The 22,906-nt window shown below is 54.9% G+C and overlaps 2 protein-coding genes across 6 annotated transcripts; one reads left to right on the top strand and one right to left on the bottom strand.

Moving 5' to 3' along the window:
• The first annotated feature begins 1,784 nt into the window (after window positions 1-1,784).
• NTMT1 (N-terminal Xaa-Pro-Lys N-methyltransferase 1) lies at window positions 1,785-22,754 on the top strand. Of its 5 annotated transcripts, none has more exons than XM_041725767.1 (4): window positions 1,785-1,901; window positions 19,469-19,680; window positions 20,472-20,724; window positions 21,836-22,754. In XM_041725767.1, the coding sequence occupies exons 2-4, from the start codon at window positions 19,519-19,521 to the stop codon at window positions 22,090-22,092; spliced, it is 672 nt and encodes a 223-aa protein (XP_041581701.1). In that variant the 5' UTR covers window positions 1,785-1,901; window positions 19,469-19,518; the 3' UTR covers window positions 22,093-22,754. The 5 variants fall into 5 exon arrangements, with proteins under 5 accessions (XP_041581701.1, XP_041581700.1, XP_041581703.1 ...); XM_041725766.1 differs by lacking the exon at window positions 1,785-1,901 and adding an exon at window positions 9,842-9,975; XM_041725765.1 differs by lacking the exon at window positions 1,785-1,901 and adding an exon at window positions 13,807-13,970.
• On the bottom strand, window positions 2,441-10,185 carry C12H9orf50 (chromosome 12 C9orf50 homolog). Its single transcript, XM_041725209.1, has 8 exons — window positions 9,493-10,185; window positions 9,272-9,285; window positions 9,096-9,161; window positions 8,878-8,991; window positions 5,397-5,947; window positions 4,052-4,220; window positions 3,474-3,864; window positions 2,441-3,401 (listed from the first exon to the last, which is right to left on the bottom strand). Exons 1-8 carry the CDS (start codon window positions 10,183-10,185, stop codon window positions 3,294-3,296), a joined length of 2,106 nt encoding a protein of 701 aa, XP_041581143.1. The 3' UTR covers window positions 2,441-3,293.
• Window positions 22,755-22,906: the final 152 nt, after the last annotated feature.

Consider the following 22,906-nt stretch of genomic DNA (forward strand, 5'->3'; position numbering starts at 1 on the left):
ACCTCCTGAGAGCAGAGTCAGTCATGCAGGTGCCTGCTGTGTGCCCAGGGCCCAGCATGTGTGTGGCACACGGTAGATGCTCAACAAACTGCACAATGAAAGTGGGAGTCCACAGGGCAGCTCGTGTCCCCAGAGCTCCACCTGCAGTTCCCATCTTCAGTGGCTCCCCATGGCTACAGAGCCCCTCTCTGGGTGCCCCCAGCACTGCCTTTCCTGCTCCATTCCCTTGGGAAATCTTGAGGCTCCCTGCCTCTGTTGGGGGGGGCGGGGGGGGGGGCTTGGGCTCTTGCATTGCACTTAGGCTTATCTTGTCTTCACATCCTCCCCAAATTCCATCTGCTCTGAACAAATCTCTCTCTTCCCCGACCTTGCTCGGTTTGCCCTGGTGCTCCTTGTGCTAGAGTATAGATACCAAGGAAGGGACGGTCCTCCAGATCACCCCATTTTGGGGTTTGAGGAGAGGGAGCCCACATGGCAAGGTTTTCAGCGGTTGACACGGGGAGTTGCATGTTGGGGTCAGTCTCCTGGCCAACACTTAGTCTGTGTGACCTTGGCCAAGAGCTTAGCCTCTCTGGGCCTTGGTTCCCCTCCCCCACCCCCACAAGGAATGGTTGTACTAAGAGTAGCTCAAGAGAAGAGCTGGAGGCTGGGCGCTGGGGTAGGACAGCTGAGGGCCTCACCTCAGCTCCAGCTCCCACGCCTGTGCCAGCCAGAGCAGGACCCCCTAACCTCTCTGGGCCTTGGAGTCCTTATCAGCAAATGGTGCTCAGGAGATGCTCTCACAGGGTGGAGGGCTCCAACCAGGGAGGGAGGGAGCATTCAGGGGAAAGGAGCAGTGATTTTCCTGCCTCTCCATCACTGCCTTCTGCCCTGGGTAGAGTCATTCCTCCCAGTCTGCCACCCACCAGCTAGACCCAGGCCCCACCCGGCCTGGCACAGGTCTGCACACGGCCCAGGACAGGGTCATGGTGCGGGGATGGCATGGGACCTGGGGGTGTGATTATTCCAGGTGCGATGGCAGACCAGAACTGGGAGGACTGGGATGAGTGGGGGCAGGGATACAATTGCCATGCTGCACCCTCCTACGGGTGGGTCCGGGGTGACAGGAGAACAGTAGCCACCAGGGCCGCTTTCTGGGTTCTTCCAGACATGAGGCTGCCTGGATCCCAGGTGGCCAGCCCTGAGTGGAAGTGTCCCAGTGAAGAGGACCCAGGACCCTGGGTGCCATGAGGGAGGGGCCAGAGAACCTGGGGGTCCCCATCCCATGCAGCCCCCCCACGTGCTCCCTTCACGTTCAGTGTCGCCCAGAGGCAGGTGGGACCCAAGCAAGGAACACAGCCGCGAATGTGGGGCCGGGTCGCTGGGAGGGAAGGCCTGCGAGTGCTCCTAGGCCTGTGCGCTGTGGCCTGTGCGCGCGCGGGGGCTCTGCGGGCTGTGCCTGGGGGGGGCTGTGGCCGGGGTCCCCGTCTGTGCGCGCCGTGAGGGGCGGGCGGGAGGCTCGAGGCCCTCTGGACACAGAATCCCCGTCGTCGGGGGGAAGGAGGCAGAGCGGAGAGGGGAGGAGAGCAGGCCGCTGGGAGAGGAAAGCAGATGCACTGCGGGGACGGGGTCAGGAAGGGCACCCGGGCCGCAGGGAGGCAGGGCGGGGCGGGGCGGGGCGGGGCGGGGCGGGCCCGGGGTGCGGGGCGCGACAGGGCGCCCCTCCCCGCCCCGGACGCCGCGGGGGCAGGGCCCGGCGCCCCCGCCCCCGCCCCCGCCCCCGCCCCCGGGAGCTCTACGCGGGCCTCGACTTCCAGCCTCGTCGCCGGCAGCGCCGCCGCAAGCCTAGCACTTTTCGGCTCAATAGCAACAAAAAGCAGTGAGAGAAGGGGGAGACCAGGCCAGCGGCGAACCCGGGGCAGGTGGAAGGCGGCGCGGCGCGGGCCCGCGGCGGGAGGGGGGCGCGGGCGGGAGACGCGAGCGCGGCGCGAGGGGAAAAGTTTCCGACCCGGAGCCGGAGGCTGCGAAGTTTCGGCCGCGCCGGGCGGCGCCAAAGCCAGGCCAACACTGCCCCCGCGTGGGCGCGGCGCGGCCCTGCAGCGGGCAGCCGGGCGAGGGCCCGCCGCGGCCCTTGGGGAGAAACTGAGGCCCGGAGACGGGGGGCGGGGGGGAGGTGGGCGGCGCAAGGTCACGGGGGAGGGGGCGCGGCAGAATCAGGCCTCCTCTGAGTCCCGCAAGCTCTCCGAGAAATGGAAATCCTAGGGCGGGGTGGGGTGTCGTGAAAGCCCAGGAAGGAGGGTTGAAGGGCGTCATCCCAGGCAGGGAAGCCTCATCCAGTACCCAGGGAAGGGGAGTTGAAGCGTTGCCCCCATCCCATCCCCCGCAGGGTTTCTCCAAACTGCCTAGATCTGTGACCTTTCTTCTGGAGGCAGGGCACCCCTGCCTGTGAGTTGCATGCAAATCCTCCCCATCTACTACCCTCCTGGCCCTAAAACCCCCACCGCCGGCCCCCAGCCCAGCACCCCGCTACCCATCCTTTCTGCGGGGCGCCTGGGTGTGGATTCCGTGGCTGTTTCCTCACTGGCCAGGAGGTGGCGATAAAGACCTGGATCTTGGGCTTGGGGAGAGGTTGGGGTCCGGCTGCTTGGACAGAGGGGAGGACAGGAGGCTTCAACTTTGCCCGGGAGGTCAGTGCAGCGGTCAGATCAACCCTCCTGGTCCTTTGCCACCACTCGATGTGATTTTGAACACTGCCCATGCCTCCTCCCCCCACCACTAGGAAAGCAACATCTGGTCTCCACCCACCCAGGATGCTTGCCCTCCAGGGACCAGATGGTATGAACCTGGCCTGGGGAATGCAATGCGGAAGACAAAGGTTTGTCCACTCCTTTGGAGTCTGGACACCCTCATCCCATGGTGGAGGTCAGCAAGTGGCCTTTGGTTCCAGTCAAAGATGGAAGCTGGTGGGGCCTCAGGGCAGGTGTCTGTTTCAGGTGTGGGTTGCTCTGGGTTGACAGAGGCTTGGTCCCAGGTTTGAAGTGTGTGTGGAAGGCCTCTCGCCTTCCAGAAGAGGGGTTCACCTGGAACAAGCCCTGGCCCCATGAGGATGCCTTGCCCCCACCCCTCAGCCTCATCTCAGCCATGACTTTGTCCTCTCCTTCTCCTAGGTCCAGGAGCCTTGGAGCCCAGCAACTTGTAGGGTGAGACATAGCAGGTCCCAGCCACTTGAAATGCATGTTTATTTGTGGGGCAAGAGAGGCCTCTCCTCACCCCCTGGCCCGTGTCCACACATGGGCTGGAGCTCCAGTAGCCATTCACCCAGGAGCCTGCTGTGACTTCGTGGAGGGCAGGAGCAGCCGGTAGCCCTTAGGGCGGCCTCGCTTCAGGACTGTGTGCAGCACCAAGCTGGGCAGGAAGGATTCCTAGAGAGACAAGGAGGACTGACTGGACGCTCCAGGGGCCTCTGGGCAGGAGATCCCAGGGGGATTCTATACCCCCAGTCCAAAGGGGCGGACACTGGAGTCAGCCCCTCTGTACAGATGAGGAAACAAATGCAAAAAGCCCCCAGCACCTACAAGTATGGAGCTGGGAAGCTGAACCCAGCTCAGCTCGAGACCCCAGCCCTTAGCCACATGCAGGGAGGCTTCACTCGGTACCCCAGCCACCCCCTGGGCAGGAGTGCTCTGGGTGGTTGGTTGCCAGCAGGTGCTCACCAGCTTCTGGCTCCAGGAGCAGCGCGATTTGCCCACTGGCTCCAGAATGTGGTCGGTGTCCAGCAAGGTTTTGAGGTCACCTTGCTGCCTCTGTGTGCTGGCCCTGGGGATGAAGGGCAGGCTGTTCATGAAGGCATCCTCAGACAGGTGACTCTGTGGCTCCTGGGTGGGCCTGGGGAGGGTGGGGACAGGAGCCTGTGAGTTGCATGGACTCTGAGTTCCAGGTCCACCCATGGCTGGCAGGGCCCTCAAGGGCTCCGACCCTTAGCCTGCCCTCCACTGGGTGGGGTAGTCGACAGGGTGAGGAGAGGGTGCCCTGGCAATGTGTAGGAGTCCTGTCCCCTTCCCCGAAGCCTCACAGGCCGGGGCACTCCCAGCAGAACAACGAGACGCTGGCCATGGCCTCCTCCTGGGCCCTGGGGCTTAGGGCTTTGGGCAAACTCTCCAGCCATCTCCCGACACTCCCGGACACCCGTTCTGATGTCGATGATCGGGTGGCTATCCCATTCTCGATGTTGCTCTGCCGGACTGGAGGAGAGAGGGCTCCAGTGAGATCTCTACCTGGCGGGGCTCTGGCACCCCCACTCTCCCCTCCTCCCTCTCTGGCAGGCAAGGCTGGGCAGAACCCTGTCTCCATGGCAACCCGAGGCTCCCCAGTGCCTTCTGGCTGCCTCCAGAGAAGGCTCAGGTTTTAAAACTATCTTGCGTGACTGTTTCTGCCTTTATGACCCAAACTGTGCCCCCACACACACCATACCCCCTCCTGCTGCAGCCCCAGATGGGCCTTCTTTCCCATAATGGGAAGGCCAGTCACGCCACCGTGGAAATCCAGAGACAATGCCGAGCCTCCTGCAGGGGTGGAAGGGCTGAGAGTCTTTCTTGCCCAATAGCTGCCCTTCTGGCTGGTCAGGGACCCCAAATTCCCCAATGGCTGCCTCAGGATGGAAAGGGCTGGGAAGCAGTCAGCTGGGCCCCGCCCTGGTGCCCTGGGACGTGACCACAGCTCCTGTGGCCACGGCGGACAAAGAAGCTTCTCCTGTGTCAGCCAACTGCCATTGGCCTGAAACTTTCTCCAGTGTTTGTCTGGGGGCACTCTGGCTTCTCTTCTCGGCCGCCGTGTCACCTGCTCTCTGGGCTTTGGCTTCCCCATTAAACAAGAAGTTAGACAAAACTGCAGCTTTTATTTCCAACTTCCTATGACCTTAAGGGGCCTGGGTAGGGTCCCTCCTGAGTCAGTGAAGGTCCTGGATTTTAGGGCTTTACCCACAGCTAGGCTTTGGAGCAGCCGTTTCCTGAAACTGCACACAGGAGGTGGTCAATAAATAGATGGAAGCTCTTGGAGGCCCTGGGGCTGCTATATCCTGAGAAGTGAAGAGGCCGGGCTGATGGAGAAAGGGGTGGGAGGAGGATTGGTAAAGGTTATACCAGAGCAAGGACACGGATTCTTCCCATCTGCCTCTTGACACCCATTTCAGAAAACACTGAAAACCGTGCCAAAGCAGACACCATCACATCCATCCCCAAAGAGCTGAGAGCAAACTTCTATTCCCAAACCCAGGTCTGGTGGTTCCTAGCTTCTTTGCTGGACGGGGCAGTACCAGCCTTCCCCAGAGAGAAGGTTGGATCTAGATCTTTCTGGGCAACTCCTCAGCCAGCCATGCCTTCATGGATATGGGCAGAAGGTGCTTTAAGTGCCTTTGCCACCTTCTTCAGCCCCTGTAAGCCATGGAAGGGGCCAGACAGGGGTCGGGAGGCCATGGGTGCCACCTGTTCCAAGGTGGGCAGATATGGCACTTCCTGAGAACCCCTGGCAGCAAGAAGTCCTGCAGCGGTAGCCAAGCCTGGGTAGCCATTGTTCCTGCACTGTGGCTGCTCTCTGGTGCCACCCATATTCAGACACCTCTGCAGGACCTCGGACACTACTCGGTCTTTGAGGTCCTCCTGACACTCTCTGGAGAAGCCTTCTCGGCAGCGTCAGTGGATTCCTGGCCTTTGCAGGACGGCCCTTACTCCCAGGGCCATAGCCTCTGCTCTCTGGGCTCCAAGCTGGAACTTTCTGAAGTCCGGGCGCTCCCCATCCTGTCTGCCTACCTGCACAGTTGCGCTCCCAGTAGCGGAGTGCTGTGTCCCGCAGGGTTTCATCAGCAAATCGCACTCGGAAGGGGCAAAACCGCCTGCACCGCCCTGAGCCTTCCCCTGAGGAGCTGTGGGTGAGCACAGTCTTGAGCTTAGGAGCCTGTATATTGTGGGACCTGCTGGGAGAGGTGAGAAAGGGCAAGGGAGGGCCAGGGTCGGAGCCCCCAGCCCCACATTCCACCCCAACAGCACACATCCACTCAACCAGAGCTCGCTGTGTATCCTGACAACCACAATACCTGGCCTTTTCAGGGAACGCTTTGCCTGCCAAGGAGGTGGATCAGGCCTGCCACATGCATCAGCCCACCAACCCCACACAACTCTGGGAAGTATGATTATTCTCCCCATTTTGCAGATGAGCAAACTGTGGCACAGAGATGTTTTACAACTTGCTCAAGGTCATGCAGCTCGTAAAAGGTAGAGCCAAGATTTTTTGTTATTTTTGAGCCAAGATCTGAATCTTAGTTCCAGAGCCGGCATGCTTATATATCAAGCAATTCAGCAAAGAGAAGAAAGAGAGGAAGTTGAGAGTCAAGTCATTCTGGGTTTCCAGCCTAACTCTTTGAAGCATCAGTTTCTTTATCTGTAAAATGGGGCTCATCATTGTGCCCACCACATGGGGTGGTGAGATGAAACGGATGGCAAAGCACTCCACCTGGATGTGTGGTGCCCAGAGTAATCATTTCTAACTTCCAATTGCTCTTTTTTTCTTTAAGATTTTACTTTATTTATTCATGAGAGACACAGAGAAAGAGGCAGAGACATAGGCAGAGGGAGAAGCAGGATCCCTGCAGGGAACCCGATGCGGGACTCGATCCCAGGAGCTCGGGATCACAACCTGAGCCGAAGGCAGACGCTCAACCACTGAGCCACCCAGGTGCCCCTCAAACTGTTCTTATAATCATTAGTCTCAGTTATGCCCTTTCCCAGGCACATGAGCTTGGGCAAACCACAATCAGGTCTCCATTTTGCAGTTTTCCTCTTTAAATTATGTATTATATATTGTAGAGCAATATAATAATAGCCTCCTTCTAAGAGTTTAGAAAGTATCAAATAACTTATGGGAGGCGTCTAGTACATGGCCTGGCATGGGGCCTGCACTCAATAAAGGGCATTCTGTTGTTGTTACATTTATTAATTTTAGCCTCAAGGGCAAGCCTGCAGGAGGGCCTGCTTGATCCATCTGTGGCTCTGTTATTCAGAAATGTCACGTTCCACCTTAAGGACACACATATTGATGTATCTACATCCGTTTATCTGACTACTTTTTTTAAAATTTATGATAGTCACACACACACACACACAGAGAGAGAGAGAGAGAGGCAGAGACACAGGCAGAGGAAGAAGCAGGCTCCATGTACCGGGAGCCCGACGTGGGACTCGATCCCAGGTCTCCAGGATCGCGCCCTGGGCCAAAGGCAGGCACTAAACCGCTGTGCCACCCAGGGATCCCCCTGACTACTTCTTTATGTCTGTGTGGACACGTAAAGGATGCTTTCATCAGCCCACTAAAGAGCCAGGCAGACAGGAGACGGCTACAGGCGTTGGGACCTACTTAGTGATCCGATAGTTGCCGGCTTATCAAGGCCCAGTCTGTGCTGGCCTCAGGGCCAGACCCAGGTGCATCCTGGCTTTGCCCAGAGGACTGAAGTCTCAGCTTCTCCTGTCAAAGGCTTCTGGAGCCCATTCCAGGGCACCCCGGTGTCCCCTGTAGGGCCTACCAGAGAATCTCACATACCATGAACTGCTCAAGTATTAGCTCTTAAATGTGAAACACTGTGATTGTGTCCATCCCTGCTGTTTGTCATATTTGAGATAATGAGTTCCATACGTGTACTTATTATGTCTTATGAGAAGTAATGTGTTTCTTTGGGGTGATTGATTTAAAGTTCCTGGGTTGGCAAATGTGTTTCACTTCTGGCATCTATTCTGATCCACTGGTAGCATCTGCCTGGAACACTGTGTCAGGAAGGGTTTGAGGCCCAGTGGAGGAAAAATGCTGGGGTCAAATAATACTGTCAGCCATGGGTCCAGAAGGAGAAGGGATGGCATGTATGTAGTGCATTTACTTTCCTTGCTCTTTAAACTCATGGGCAATGCTCTTCACCTTTCACCTCTGTTTAAGCCTGTTTATGCTGGAGGAGGTTTTTGGTTTTTTTTTTTTCTACATTCTTTTCCTCCATTAGAGCTATGGCATCAAGATCCAGGTAAGCTATACTGCCCAGGCTCTTCTACCTCCATTCCTTATCTTATTTCCCCCAACATTTGACACGTAGCAAAACCTAATAAAAGCTAGAGGAAGAAATGGACGAATTGATGGTGGGATGGATAAAAGGAAGGAAGATTGGGTGGGTGGATGGATGGATTGACTCATGAATGAGTTAATGAAAAGGTCTGAATAGGACTGGATGTTAGAGGGATGGGTAGATGTATGGATAAGTGGATGAATGCTTCTGTATATGGGTATGTGGACTCATAGATGGCTTCATGACAAGATTATAGATGGACAGTACCCTGGATTTACAAGTGCATGGAAGGATTTGTAGGTGACTAATCATTGGATTCAGGGATGGATAGAACTGTAGAGTTTGTGGATAGAAAGATGACTGGCTAGATGGATGAATGGATGGATAGATGGATGGATGGGTGCGTGGGTGGAGAGAGATTCATGGATGCATTGTATAACACCTGGTTCGCAGAGAAGCTGTATGCAAAGATGGATAGGTGAATGGGAGCAGGAATATCTGAATGGATTCATGGATGGATTATGAATATGTCGGTAGGAGACCTGATGAATAAATGGGTGGATGGATTCATAGATGTTGATGGATAATCCTTGGATAGGTTAGGAGGAGACCTGCTCTGGGATAGATCTCTGGGTGGATTCATGGACGGATTATGGATTTGGCAGAAGACCTGATTCGTGGATGGACACATAGATGGATGTATAGGTGGACAGATAGGTAAATTCATGGGCGAAAGACAATAGGAAAGAAAAGAAGGAATGCTCCTTTTCCCCACCCCCTACCGCCAGCCTCCTGTAGCTCACTGGTTGCCTTTCTTCAGGGTGAATTGTGAACGATCTTTCCTCAGGGTCCCCGGGGCAGGTATCTGATGGAGCAAAATCTTCTTAAGACTATCCTGGAAGTACGATGACTGGCCCCTTGAAGATAAACAAGCCACACCTGGCATGAGTGGTCAGGGTCCTCCCCACCTTCAGATCATTGTCAGCAACCCTGTCCCCATCAGCAGGTAACGGATACTTACCTCAGGTCTGGAAGGAAAGAACAGTGGGGACACTGGGGAGAATTGTGGCAGTGCTCTGACACACTCCTTTTGGGTGGTGATGCTGAGGATGCTAGCCAGGAGGAGGTGGAGATAGCCATGAGCCTTTACTTGGGGACGGTCCTTATGAGGCTCTCCCTAGTTATATGGCCTTGGGCCTCGGTTTCCTCAACTGTACAAAAGGGGCAATGGGGGACACCTGGGTAGCTCAGCGGTTGAGTGTCTGCCTTTGGCTCAGGGTGTGATCCCGGGATCCGGGATCGAGTCCCACATCGGGCTCCTTGCATGGAGCCTGCTTCTCCCTCTGCGTGTGTCTCTGTCTCTCTCTCATTGTCTCTCATGAATAAATAAATAAAATCTTTTAAAAAGGGGGGTGGGCAATGGGAGGCCCGCCCTCCAGGGGTGGTCCGCAGGACTTCGGCGGGCGGACTCCGCTGGCAGTAGTAGCTCCATTCGCTCCGGAAAGGACTCCGCCCCGCCCGCCCCGCCCCGCCCCGCCCCGCCCCGCCCCGCCCCGCCCCCGGAGCGGACCCGGAGCGGACCCGGGCGGGGCCTCACCCGGCGGCGGCCCCGCGCGCTCTGCCCGCCACTGGTGCAGGAACTCGCGGAACCTGCTGGGGAGGAGCTCTCCTAGGAGACCGCGCAGCGAATCCGGGGCCTCCCAGGCCGCGCCCCGCCAGGGATCCTCGCTCTCCCCCGGCCTGGCGCGCGGGGGCGCAGGTTCCCGGGGCGCCCTGGCCAGGAGCAGGGGCGGCAGCAGGAGTGACCTCAGCTTTGTCCGGTTCTGCGCCGCCCGCTGGGCCACGGTGGGCAGGGCTGGCAGGCGCGGCGAGGGGCTCCCGACGCCCGCGCCCATCTCCGGGTACGAGGACCCGCTCGGCCACCACCCGCCGCCGCCGCCGCCTGCCCCCGAGGCCCTCCAGCTGTCGGGGACCCCCGCGCCCGAGACCGCGCGGAGCTGCGGCAGGGGCAGGCTGGGCAGCAGCGGGCCTCCCCTTCCGCAAGCGCCGTCGCCGGGGAGCCCCTTGAACGCCATCTGCTGGGCCCCGGGGTTGGGGAGACGCCTGGGCATTGTCTGGCCCTGCGCTCAGCTCAGGGCATCCTCACGCCAGGGGGGGACGGGGGGTGCCGTGTGAAGTGGAGAGGAGGGCATAGGCCAGCCCCCAAGCCATAGTGCCCGGGGTGGGGAGGGACTTGTGGTTAGGGGGTAACGCCACTGTCTCTCTTCTGGCCGCCAGTGGCTTCAGGCCAGAGCTTGCCCAGCCTCTGTTTCCTCACCTGCAAAATGGTCACGTCAGAGTACATGCCTTTCTGAGTTGCTGTGACGTTTAGGTGAGTGAGCACGTGTAAATGGCATAGAATAGTGCCAGGCACTTTGTGCATGCTCAACAAAAGCTAGCTGCTACTATTGTTGTTATAATTACTTTAAAATTGTTATTATTTAGGATTTCGTCTCAGTTCCACTACTTATTAGCTTTGCAACCTTGGACAAGCCAGTTGATTCACTTCTCTCATGCCTTTATCTGTAGAATGGGGATAACAGAGCACCTGCTCCTCTGTGACTAAGCACACTGGAGTGTTCAAGGTCTATTATGCTATTAGCACTCCACTGGGAATTAGGAAACCTGGAACCAGGTTTGAAAGGAGACACCTGCCTAGCAGTTGCCCAGTCCTGCTGGGGCCTTAGGGCCCCTTGGGCGGAGAGCTTGTTGAGAGTACAGATGCCCCAGATTCTGATTCAATAGGTTTGGAGCCAAGATACATATTTTTTCTTTAAGATTTTATTTTTAAGTAATTTCTACCTCCAATGTGGGGCTCGAACTCACAACCCAGAGATCAAGAGTCACAAGCTCTACTGGCTGAGCCAGCCAGGCGCTCCAAGACACATATTTTTAACAAACTTACCCTTTGGGAGACAGAGTCCTACACTTGCTCCCAGCTTTTGACACGGGGGTGGGGGGGGTATCTTAGAGGCTGCTCCCTCCCTACCACACTCTCCTCCCAGACTGTTATCTCTGAGCTGGCTCCTGGTGTCACACTCACCTTAGTGGGGCTTCTAGTGGGTCCAGAAAAGGTCCCTTGAGTTTAGAGCCCCCTAATCGGTGGGCTGGTCCTTGGGAGATCCCATCTTCCCAGCCTGGTCTCTCTGCTGCACCCTCCCTGCTGCCTCAAGGGCCTGTTCAGGGTCATTGTGATCTGCCCCTCACCCAAGGCCATGTGAGGAACAGTGGACTTTTGGGCCTGAAGACAGAAGGTGGGGCTTTGTGCCCAGGAAGCCAAGGCTATATTCACAAGGGGGTTGGTGGAACTCCTGACCAGAGCAGCCAGGCCCAAGCCAGGAGCAGAGGGCTCAGGGTTCCACTTCCCTCTCTGGATCTGGGAGGCCCAGGTGGGTCAAGTTTGAGCTGGGCAGCTCTGGAAGTACAACTTCCACCAGAAGCCTGGGCAGTAAGAATATAGTAGGCCTGGAAATGAAGAGAACCAATTTCAGATCCAGGCTCTGCTTCTGTTTGCTATGTAATGTTGGAAAGTCTGTCTGTTCTCAGGGCTCCATAGTAAAACAGACTGTTGGGCCCCATCTGTGACTCTTGACTAGGAAGGGCAGGGGAGAAGCTTATTCTGTGGAACATGAGTGGGGGAGAAGGATTGTTTGGACCAGCAATTTCACTGGCATGATATCATTTTACAATTTTGTAAGTCTGCCTGGAGGAGGCATCATAGCTGATGTATTTCCATTTTCTGCAAATACTCAATGGGATGGAAGGGCATACCTCCTCAGGAAATTGGAATATTGAATGGGGAAGGTGAACATTTTTTATACTTATTCTAAGAGCACGTGAGTTTTTAGAAAATGGATGAGGAGCACCTCACTAACTAGATGATTTCTAAGGAGCCCTCCAGCCCTTGGCATGCTGCAAACATTTCTTGACCAACTACTGTGTGCAAGGCTTGGGAATTCAGTGATGCAAGAGGCTTTGAGGTTGGAGCTGTCCAGATCTGGAAAGGCCTCAGAGACCAGGTGTAGGGAAGGGACTTTCTCATCCATTGACAGGAAAAAAAAAAAAAAAGTGGGGGTGGATTTTTAGGCACCCCTAAAAGAGCCGGGCTCAGAGCTGCCTCCAAAGGAAGATTATAGATGCACCTAGCATTTGAGATTGCTTAGGATTTATCCCCTTCCCTTTAACATATGGAAAATGAAGCTTAGGACAGGGGCCCAGGTCAGGGAAACCAAGTCTGACCTGGAGTACTCTGGAATACATAAAAGGATTTGGAGGACTCCACAGCAGTCAGCAGCTCCCCCTCCCATAGCCTTCACTTCGTTAAACACTTTTTAAAAAAAGATTTTATTGATTTATTTGTGAGAGAGTGAATGTGTGTGAGAAAAAGCATGAACAGGAAGAAGGGGAAGAGGGAGAAGCAGACTCCCTACTAAGCAGGAAGCAGGAAGCAGGAAGCCGGACGCGGGACTCAATCCTAGGACCCTGGTATCATGACCTGAGCAAAGGCAGACGGTTAACCAACTAAACCACCCAGGTGTGCGAGCAAACACACTTTTAAAGAACCTCCTGTGTGCAAAGCCCAGAGGAAGGCACTGTAAATCTAAGACCAGAGCATCAGTTTAGGAAAAATGAACTAATGATAAATACTATTTACTGAGAGCCCCCTGCAGGCACAGGGCTGAAGGTTGGACCTGGGCTATCCTACACATTGAACACTGTCAGAAGAGGAGACTGAGGCTTGGAAAGGTTCACAAGGCCTACCCACCTGCAAACTCACATTCCATCAAGGTTGTTTCAGGGACCCCTCCAAAATTTCTATATATGGGAGGAGCCTATGGGAGGGCAGGTTTTTTGGAATGGAAACTTCAAGAACTAGTTCTGTTTATTTGGGGTAACAGCCCCTTGGCACTGTCAAGGATATCTTCCTTTCTTTCTCTGTTCTTTCCTTCTTTCCTTCCTTCCTTTGATCTGTATGTTTTTATTTTATTTTTATTTTTTAAAAGATTTATTTATTTATTCATGAGAGACAGAGAGGCAGAGACACAGGCAGAGGGAGAAGCAGGCTTCATGCAGGGAGCCTGATGCGGGACTCAATCCTGGGACTCCAGGATCATGTCCTGGGCCAAAGGCAAGCGCTAAACAGGGGAGCCACCCAGGGATCCCCATGCATATTTTTTTTATTTTTTTTTTTATTTTTTTAAATTTATTTATGGTAGTCACAGAGAGAGAGAGAGAGAGAGAGAGGCAGAGACACAGGAGAAGGGAGAAGCAGGCTCCATGCACCGGGAGCCCGACGTGGGACTCGATCCGGAGTCTCCAGGATCGCGCCCTGGGCCAAAGGCAGGCGCCAAACCGCTGCGCCACCCAGGGATCCCCGCATATTTTTTTTTTTCCCCGCATATTTTTTTTAATGCAAATTATTACGGGTACAATTTGGGTAATAAGGCACCTCCCCCCCCCCCGCCTCTTTTTACCCAGTGGAAAACCTACAGAACGCTCGCTTTTAAAAGTCCAGCTTTCAGCCTCTAACCGCACTGGTGCGCGTGCTGGAGGCAGGAGAGGCGCCGCGCGGAGGCTCTTTTAAGTCCGAGAGGTCCTACCACGGACCCAAAAGTCAACTGAGGTCAGCCGCCCACGGGGCGGGGCGAGCCGGCCGCGGGGCGGGGCTAGCGGCGGCCCCGCCCCGGGCTCCCGGAAGTGACGTGTGGGGACAAAGGCAGCGCGCGCCGCGAGGTGTCGCGTTTGTCCGCGGTCTGTCGGAGCTGGTGGTGGGCTTGTGGGGTCTCCGCCGCCGCCGCCGTCTTCCCCATCCTCTTTCCCGTCCTCTTCTCCCGGGTCCCGGGAGCCCCCGCCCGGGGTAAGTAGCGCGCGGCGGAGCGGGGAGCGATGGCCGCCGGGGGAAGGGAGGCCCCGGTCCCCAACTGCCTCGGTGCCCTGAGGCCCCGGCTCGTCACGTGACCCGGCGCGAGCTGCCCGAGCCCCACGTGCGATCTCCGGGGTGGTCGGACCTGGGCCACCGGTGGCGGCGGGTGGGGGAGGAAGGTCGAGGCGGCCGGACCCTGGACGGGGCACTCCCCCGGGGGTGCGTCCGGGGACCGTAGCTAGGCCCTTTCCCATCTGAGCCTCAGTTTCCCCTGTGAGAAACGGGGATTAAGGAGAGCACGCACACGGAGGGTAGGTGTCAGGATTCAGTAAAATGCTCAGGTCAGAGCCGGGCACAGTAGTGCCCCGTTGCATGGGAGTCGCTATCGTATTTCACCTTGGACCCAGCTCCCGTTCCAGCTCCCCACTGGTGCCACTCAGAAGGCAGCTCCCCGCGAGAGCCCTTGGAGCCAAGGTCAGCCTGTTTGCCCAGGGGCTGCCAGATCGAACCAGAGGCCCAGGCTCTGCTGCCCATCAACAGCGGGATCTCTCTGGGATAGAAACAGCCGGTGTCAGAGGCCCTGGCAGTGGGGGGGGTCGGTCTTGTACAAGGTCTGAATGTGTAGAATGATTGCCCAGAGAGAGAGGATGATCCCCTGGGGGATGGGGGCCTTGACTGTGTTAAGGGGTCTGAATTCCCTCCTTCGATGTTCTTGGTTTCCTGTGTGTGTTTGTGTTAAGGCACAACACTCCTTTAGTGGAATGGCTTTCTGTCAGTCAGCTGGGGCCTGGGGGAGGGTTGGAGGTACATGCAGAATGCTTTGGTGGGGACCAGAAGCCATAGGGTCACAGAGGTAGCATCTCCAGAATCTCTGCACTGTTTCTGTGCTGGAACAGATGGGAAGCTCACTCCCCTCCACTGCAGGTTTGCAGAGCTGTTTGTCTGCTGGACCGACCCCCCAGCATAACAGTAATGATCCCTTAGGTGTTTCCAGCACTCTGCAGTTCATAGGGCACATCACTGCATTTTTCCCGTTTGATCTCTACAATTGGCAGAGAGAATTGATGAGAATTTCATTTGACAGAGATTTCTGAACTTGAGATAATATGTACCTGCCACTGTACAGATCACTTGATGCTTTCACACCGACCTGTGACGATTGTCACAGCGTTTCTGTAAAGTCAACATTGCTGTTTCCATTTTATAGATAAACTTAACTGAAGTTAGGTGTCTTATCTGAGATTAGACAGCCAGAGAAAAGCAAAGCCAGGATTCAGATGTGGTTCATTTGACTCTACCAAAGCCGTAGTTTGTTTTTAAACACCCCATCTCTCCTCCTCCGTCTGGCCTTTTTTCGTCTTGTTTACTTCCTCCTTCCCTTTCTTTTTCATAGAGCACCTTGCCATTCCCATATGTCCAGCTGCTGTCACAGATCCAGGGAGAACAGACCCTGTCCAGTAGGCTGCAAGAGGGAGGAAGTAATGTCAAGCAGGCTCTTGCCTCCTGTTGCTTCCAGGTTTTTTCTTAGAGGCTGGTAAATGAGGAGGATGTGATGCCTCCCCAAAGCACTGATGGTGACAGTTCAAACACCATTTTTTTCCATGGACCCTGGGAGAAGTAGTAGCTGGGGCGGCTGCCTACTAAACACCTTGGAGGGAAAGAGGAGGTGGCTGCATGACCATGAATGATGGACAACACGTTCTACCTGCTGAAGAGCATAGTCCACTGTGAACAAAAGGCTTCTCTTCCCATCCAAGCTAGCTGAGGATGCACACAAAGCCAGATTGTGTCCAGGCCTTTTCCCACCCCTGCAGCCACATAGCTCCTCACCACAACCTGGGCAGAGTAAAGGAGGACTTACTGCTATTTGACTGACAACCCCACTGTTCCCTTGGACTCCTAGGGCCCTCTTTCCCACTCTGATCTGGACACTGGGAGATAAAGTGTAGACAGGGCCCCAAGGAGTCATGTTTACTAATTAATCAGCTGTTGGAACAAATGTCAAAATTATACTTGCCATTTCCCATCCTGGATGTTCCTCCCCTGGCTTGTTCCTAGAATCTGCCTGTAAGTGGAGTTCTTGTAAATTAGATTATTCAGAGGACCTTGACATTTAAAGAAATCGTGTTGTAAGGCTTTTGGTAAAGCAAAAAATTACATTGTTGGTAATGGCTTTCAATGTTACCAGTTTTGAATGGTTGGATTTTTGTAAGACTTTTTCAGAAGTGGAGAATGTAACCACATAAAGCTCATTCTTTGAATCCTTCAACAATTAGCAAACCCCCACCTTGTATCAGGTGCTGGGCTAATGGGGTATGGAGGTCCTGTCCCTGTCCCCAAGAAGCTTGCTTCCTTGGAAGGGAAGGCAGACAGGCAAAGAGAGTACAGCCAGGTGAGTGGCCCCACATTTATTCTGTTCATTTAGTGGGGATTGAATTTTTTGTTGAATGCCTGTATGCTACATGGGATGCGAGAGAAATAACAGTGATGCATCTCAGGATATTGCCACTGTTTTTCTAAGGAGCTCCCAGGCTGGTGGGAGACAGATATGAAGACAAAACCAGCAGTTTGCCAAGACTGGCGGGCAGTGATGGGGACGGAGTTGGTGTTGCTGAGCTCCTGTCTGAGCTCTGCTGGCATGCTGTGGAAGAGCTGGCTTTGATGCCATCTGTCCTGGGTAATGGTAGAGAGGCTGTGACATGGTGGCTGTGGGTCCTGTTGATGGGGGCTGGGCAGCCCCAGACTGAGCTTTGTGGTGACATTCAGGCTGGTGGCCCTCTTTCCTGTCAGCTCTCCGGGAAGTACAGTGATCTCCATTCTACCACAGCTGGCATTTCTGGGTGTCGGCAGGTTTCTATGTTCTCTGGCTTACCATGTGACTCAGGGCTGGAGCAGAAGTTCATTCCTGTTGAGCTGTGTGCCACTTTCTCTCTAGGGTGTGGAGGAATAGACTCAGGTGCTAGGACACTGGTGTGGGGCATGGCGGTGAGCCAGGGTGAGGGGATGCTATATTTAGAACCAGGGCCCCCCAGCCTGTTACCCCAAAGGGCTCTTCGATTGACACAGTAGTTGGAACTTGCCTTCACTGCAGTCCCAGACTCTTGTACCTGAACGGAGAAGCTAGAGCATCAGTCTGAGAGCTGATTCAAGAATCTGAAGGGGGAAAAAAAAAAAAAAAAGAATCTGAAGGGGATTGAAGGACTCTCCACACAGCAGAAGGGCTCCAGAGGACGGAAACAGTGACAATCACAGATCTAAGAACTGGACCTGCTAGGGCATGTGGATGCTGTCGCTTTAATTCTGATTCCTCAGAGGGCTAGTGTGTGGCCTTGTCCCTGAGGAACATACAAATCCAGGAAGAAGCCAGGGGTTGGGGAGGAGGACCCTCCCCTGATGCCCCTACTGGCTAGCTGGGTTCCCTAGAAAGGGCTGACCTGGTGGAAGCAAGATTGCACCAGTGAGGAGCATTCCTGAGTTGTTGGGTGGAATTGGGCCTGCCACTTCTGGAAGGCTCCTTGTCTTTTAGGACAGGTTCAGAGTACAGTTGTCCATTGGGGACTAGTAACAAACGTGGTCAATGAAAATTCTGTCCTTCTAGTCAGAATGTATTGAGGGCTGTATGCTTGTCCTTAGGGCACTTTTCTGTTTCCCATCTGATTACTTCTCTTGAAACCCTTAAAGCATTCGTGCATCCTCGGGGTTTTTTTACTTGTTTTTGAACATTATTCTGGGGTTCCACATGAAGCTTTCTGTGTTACCCCATCTTCCAGGAGTCCTGTGACCCCTGCACTGAGGGACTCCTGTGGGCTCAGTGCTGGGGACACAGTGGTGAAAAGGCAAGGTCATGCCTCTGGAGCTTCCATCCCACTGGAGGCTAGACAGTAAGTAAACAGTGTACTATAGAAATATACATTCTGATGGCAGGAAAATGTGGGGATTGGATCGAGGTGTTGGAGGAAGCCACTCTCACTGGGCTGCTCCTGGAGGGCCTCTGGGGATGTGACCCCTGAGCTGAGAGCCTGTGATGGGAATGTGCCCCTGTTGCTATCTTCCTACAGCGCTGCTGCTCCTTATCCCAACTGCCAGGGTGGCTCCTGCTGTTCCCACTCTGCCAGTTGGTCCCACCCAAGCTTATATCCCGGCATACCTTGGGCCCTTCAGAAACTCTCAGCTCATTGGTTTTCCATTACCAACAGGCTAGACCCATGGCCCTCAGCCTGTTGCTGGAGCCTCCTGTACCCAGGACCAGTCTGCCCATCTAAGCTCATCTCCCCATAGTAACCCTCTTCCTCTGCATTCCAGTCAGCCCAGGCCATCACAACAGTCTTCTGGGTGACACACGTGCCCTGCCCCCTCTGTGTCTCTTTGTGCTGCACACCCCCCCCCCCCCCCCCCCCAGCATTACTTGTCTTCCAGGGACTAGCTCAGGTTGCCTTCTCTCAGCCGCTCCCCTGTCTGCCATTTGGAAAGGAATCCTCCATTCTTTTAAGTTTCCATAGTACTTTTGGCTCAGTGCAGACCCATTTTGATGCATGCAGATGCCTCAGGGTAGACATCTGACCCTTCTGTCCCTCCCTGGCATGAGTGGCTGGGTGTGGAGCTGCCAAACCCTCCCCTCTCCCAGGCCCAGGCTCTTGCTTTGTCATTGCCTCTCCACCTGTTCTGACAAACATCCTCTTGTTGCATCTGCTCTCACTCTCGCCCTGGAGTCCACACAGCTTGTCAACTGAGTTCCAGAAACATACATCTCTTGTCACTTCCCTGCTTGACTCTCGAGTAGTTTAAGCTCCCTGCTTTTTAGCGAGGAGTCTAATCTACAGATGTGCTCCCCTGAGTATGTATTTCCAGTTGCAGAGGCTCTCTATGTGCTTTTCACGCCTTTCTTCCTGGAGCAGGCTTGCCTGGTTGGCTTAGTGAACCCTTCCTCATCCTTAGTTTTAGCTGATGGTCGTCACTTCTCAGGGAAGCGCTTCCTCTGGGGTGTGTTGTGCTTATGTCTTGTACTTGTCTGCAGCCCTGCACAGTTGCCATTGTGTGCATGGAGCTATAGAGAGTCCTGGCACCTTAACAAAGGACCAGACCCCACAGTGAGCTTCATTCTGTGCTCTAGAGTGAGAGGGAGGCATGCAGACTCCCCAGACCCCTCCCACAATCAGCTGGAACATCCACTGTGGAAGGTGGGGTTCCCTGCTTCACTTTCCTCAAGTGTAGATTGGGGGTTCTCGATACCCTAGAGTTAGAAGCCATTGGGTCAGGTGTCATGTATAGTAAGGAAAGGACTAGAAGCCCAGGACTCTGGGTCTTCTCCTCTGATACAGAGGTAACTTTGCAAAATGTCTTGAATACGAGAGACAGCACTGTCATCCAAGGAATAGGAGCAGTTTTGGGGACACTGGACATCTGTCTGCATTGGACAGGGTTGCATGACCAATGAAGCGTGGGGTGAGACTGGGGCCCTTGACTTGGCTGATTTGCTTTTTTTTGTTGTTCAGGAGGCACTGCTGCTGGGTTTGGTGCCTGAGCTGACTCGGTTGGTGACAGCATGACAAGTGAGGTGATAGAAGATGAGAAACAGTTCTATTCAAAGGCCAAGACGTACTGGAAGGAAGTCCCGCCCACAGTGGACGGCATGCTCGGGGGGTATGGCCACATCTCCAGCATCGACATCAGCAGCTCCCGGAAGTTCCTGCAGAGGTTTTTGAGGGTAGGCAGGTCTGGTGTGCTGTCCAGGAACAGAGGATGTGGCCCTGGTGGCCCTCCCTGTTCTGCACGGGGCGCCACTTTTCACACGGATCACCGCAGGGTTTTTGGTTATCTGTTGGCGTCGACCACCCAGGCCTCAAAGGCTGGGGCGGGGGCAGCATGTAGACTGGGGCCTCTGTCTCAGGGTTGTCAGATGGGAGCTGGTCACTGTGCGAGGGTTTCCAGCACCAGCACGGAGTCTCACTTTAACCGTTCCGTTTTGTTTGGATTGAATCCTTCACTCTCTTGCCATGTTTGCGGGCTGTTGGGCTGTGGGTGCTGGCTGTTCTGCTGAAGGCGGGCTCCTAGTTGTTCACCTGCCCTGCCCTCCTCTGTGCCAGGCTGGTGTGTGCCCAGCTGTGGCCTCCCCTGGTGAGCATCAGAGGCTGGTGCTTGCTCCTCATTCTACCTGATATCTCTCTGCCCACTTTCAGTCTTCCATTCTTTCACTGCTTAAATTTTTTCCATCCTGTTGTTTTAATGGGGCTCTGGGAATGAGAGGAGATAAATGCACCTATTCAAATTACCCATCTTTAAGTGGAAGTCGGCTTTCATTTTAGACAGGTGGCCCAGGACAGGCACAAGGTGTGCTCCTGCCCACTGGCGACCCCATGTGTGCTAGCCCACAGCCTACATGCCTGGTCCTTACTGGAATGACCTTGGGAGCGTGGGAGGAACAGCCCTTCTTAGGGACAGGGTCCCTCAGGCTTTTTGAGCCTTCCTTACGGAGTCTGTGCCTTCTCTGCTTCTTAGGAAGGCCCAAACAAGACGGGCACCTCCTGTGCCCTGGACTGCGGAGCCGGCATAGGCAGGATCACCAAGAGGCTGCTGCTGCCGCTCTTTGGAGTGGTAGACATGGTGGATGTGACAGAAGATTTTCTGGTTAAAGCCAAGACGTATCTGGGGGAAGAGGGCAAGAGGGTGAGGAACTACTTCTGCTGCGGCCTCCAGGACTTCAGCCCCGAGCCGAACTCCTACGATGTCATCTGGATCCAGTGGGTGATAGGTGAGCTTTCCCCAGCCCTCTCCACCTTCCACACAGGTGGTCCCCCCAGAGTCCTGGAAGCCACCGCCCCAGGGCACCTGCAACAGGCAAGATGGCAGGGGTTTCTCTAGTCTTCCCTGGGCTCGCCATGACTGTGGAAGGCACTCCCTTAAAGTACACCTTCCATGTTTTATCCGTACCTTTTATGACCCTTTGGGTGTTTTTTGTTGTTGTTAAAGATTTATTCATGAGAGACACAGAGAGGCAGAAACATAGGCAGAGGGAGAAACAGGCTCGCTGCAGGGAGCCCAATGTGGGACTGGTCCCAGAACTCTGGGATCATGCCCCAACCTGGAGGCAGACACTCAACTGCTGAGCGACCCAGGCATCCCTGGGTGCAGTTTTTTGTTGAAAAAATGGAAATGACCAATAACTTACTGCATTCAAAGAACTTAGAAATGAATTTTTATAAGTAAATGTTTTTTATTAGAGGAAGTATTGAAGCCTTGGCTGCTCCTGCTGTTCACAGTGAGTGAGCCGTGCTTTACCGTCCATCCTGCACCTACTTAGCCTAGCAGCACACCCAAGGCACTCTTCCTGGGCTGCTGACTTGGTGGCAGATGGGGGGGGGGGGTGCACCGTACCAGCATTTGGCCACCCACTTCATACTCCATAACAGATACCACAGCCCTGGGGACACACTGGGTCTGGCCCTATATTTTGTGGTCCCTAAAAGCCTATCTGGAGGTTTTTTTTTTTTTTTTTTTTTGCCTGTTTGGAGTTCTAATTAGGGAAGGAACCATTTGGTTCCCCTAATCCAGGCCTCAAAGCAGGGGGATTGGCATGGAGCGTAGGTGTCAGGCAGGGCCCAGAAGTCGTCCACTCAGGGTGAAATCCCAGCTGTGTACTTTGTGACTGCTCTCTGGTGAGTGGCTTCTGAGCCAGCTTCCTCTTACATGGAATGGGATTTGGTAAGCTTCTCTGGACTGCTGAGAGCCAGGGAGGCAGCTCCCTGTGTGTTTAGACAGCTCAGTAAGGCAGTGAGAGGAGGCTGAGAGCCATGCATTGCCAGTGACATATACGTGCTTGGCACCACTCCCTCCCTAGTGACCCCAGCCTCTGTTGTCCCCAGGCCACCTGACTGATCAGCACCTGGCTGAGTTCCTGCGGCGCTGCAAGCAGGGCCTGCGCCCCAATGGCATCATTGTCATCAAAGACAACATGGCCCAGGAGGGTGTGATCCTGGATGACGTGGACAGCAGTGTGTGCCGGGACCTCGAGGTGGTCCACAGGATTGTCCGCAGTGCAGGCCTCAGCCTCCTAGCCCAGGAGCGCCAGGAGAACCTCCCCGATGAGATCTACCACGTCTACAGCTTAGCCCTGAGATGAGCAGGGGCTGGCAGGAAAAAGGGACCAGTGTGGGGTGGGGACTGGCAGCCGGGCAAGACCCAGAGGCTCCATGACGATGGTTTGGGAGTGTTGAGCAAGACCGTTAAATATACCTGTCTGCCGTCCATCACTAGACTCTTTTTCAAAAGACATAATGGGACCCAGTGAGGAAGGGTGCCCCTGAACGGAGCAGTGAGGCTGGAGCCTGGCTGTGCTGCTTCTCTGGGCAGTACAGACTCGCGTGACTTCAGGGCCCCTGGTGCTCCCCACTGGGAATACAGTGATCCCATCAGAAGTGGAGATTCCCTGCATCTCCCTTCTACCACCTGGCCTTCCAGCTGTAGGCCTGGCTGCCTTAAGAGGAAGAGAACTCTCGGTCATAGAGGACTTTTTTCCCTTGGGGGGAGAGGAGAGGAGTTGGGCCTGGAGCTGGCACTGTCACCCTGTTGCTACGGCGAGCCTGGGCAGGCCTGCTACCTCCTGCAGCTGCTGGGGATGTTTGCTTTCTGAGGCCTGTGTGGTGATGGAGCCCTGGTGTCCCTAATGTGACTGTTACAAGTCTGCAGCCTCACTCCTGGCTGGGCCTGGCAGCTCCTCCTCGGTGAGCATTTTCAGTCAGAAAATAAAAGGGTGAATCCTGTAATGGGAAGGCCCTAGCCAGTGTGGAGTGGTACTCTTTTTTAACTGGGACAGCAGTGCTGTGTTAATTGTCCCCACCAGATGCTGCCATCCCCTAGTGCTTCTAGCAATAGTGCTTCTCACCTCTTAATGGCTGCAGTGGGAGCCTTTATCTGAGGCTGGGGAAGGGTGAGGG

Source organism: Vulpes lagopus, chromosome 12 (assembly GCF_018345385.1).
Source record: "Vulpes lagopus strain Blue_001 chromosome 12, ASM1834538v1, whole genome shotgun sequence".
In the NCBI taxonomy this organism is placed as follows: Eukaryota; Metazoa; Chordata; class Mammalia; order Carnivora; family Canidae; genus Vulpes; species Vulpes lagopus.

Bases quoted from the DNA above. Each gene is read 5' to 3' on its own strand.
- C12H9orf50 (XM_041725209.1), bottom strand. From the start codon at position 10,185: ATGCCCAGGCGTCTCCCCAACCCCGGGGCCCAGCAGATGGCGTTCAAG. The intron at 8,992-9,095 runs GTAAGTATCCGT...TTTATCTTCAAG, and splicing joins TCTTTCCTTCCAGACCTGAG to GGGCCAGTCATCGTACTTCC. The intron at 5,948-8,877 runs GTGAGCTACAGG...CACCTCTCCCAG, and splicing joins ACCCTGAAGAAAGGCAACCA to CAGGTCCCACAATATACAGG.
- NTMT1 (XM_041725767.1), top strand. From the start codon at position 19,519: ATGACAAGTGAGGTGATAGAAGATGAGAAACAGTTCTATTCAAAGGCC. The intron at 19,681-20,471 runs GTAGGCAGGTCT...TCTGCTTCTTAG, and splicing joins TCCTGCAGAGGTTTTTGAGG to GAAGGCCCAAACAAGACGGG. The intron at 20,725-21,835 runs GTGAGCTTTCCC...TGTTGTCCCCAG, and splicing joins CTGGATCCAGTGGGTGATAG to GCCACCTGACTGATCAGCAC.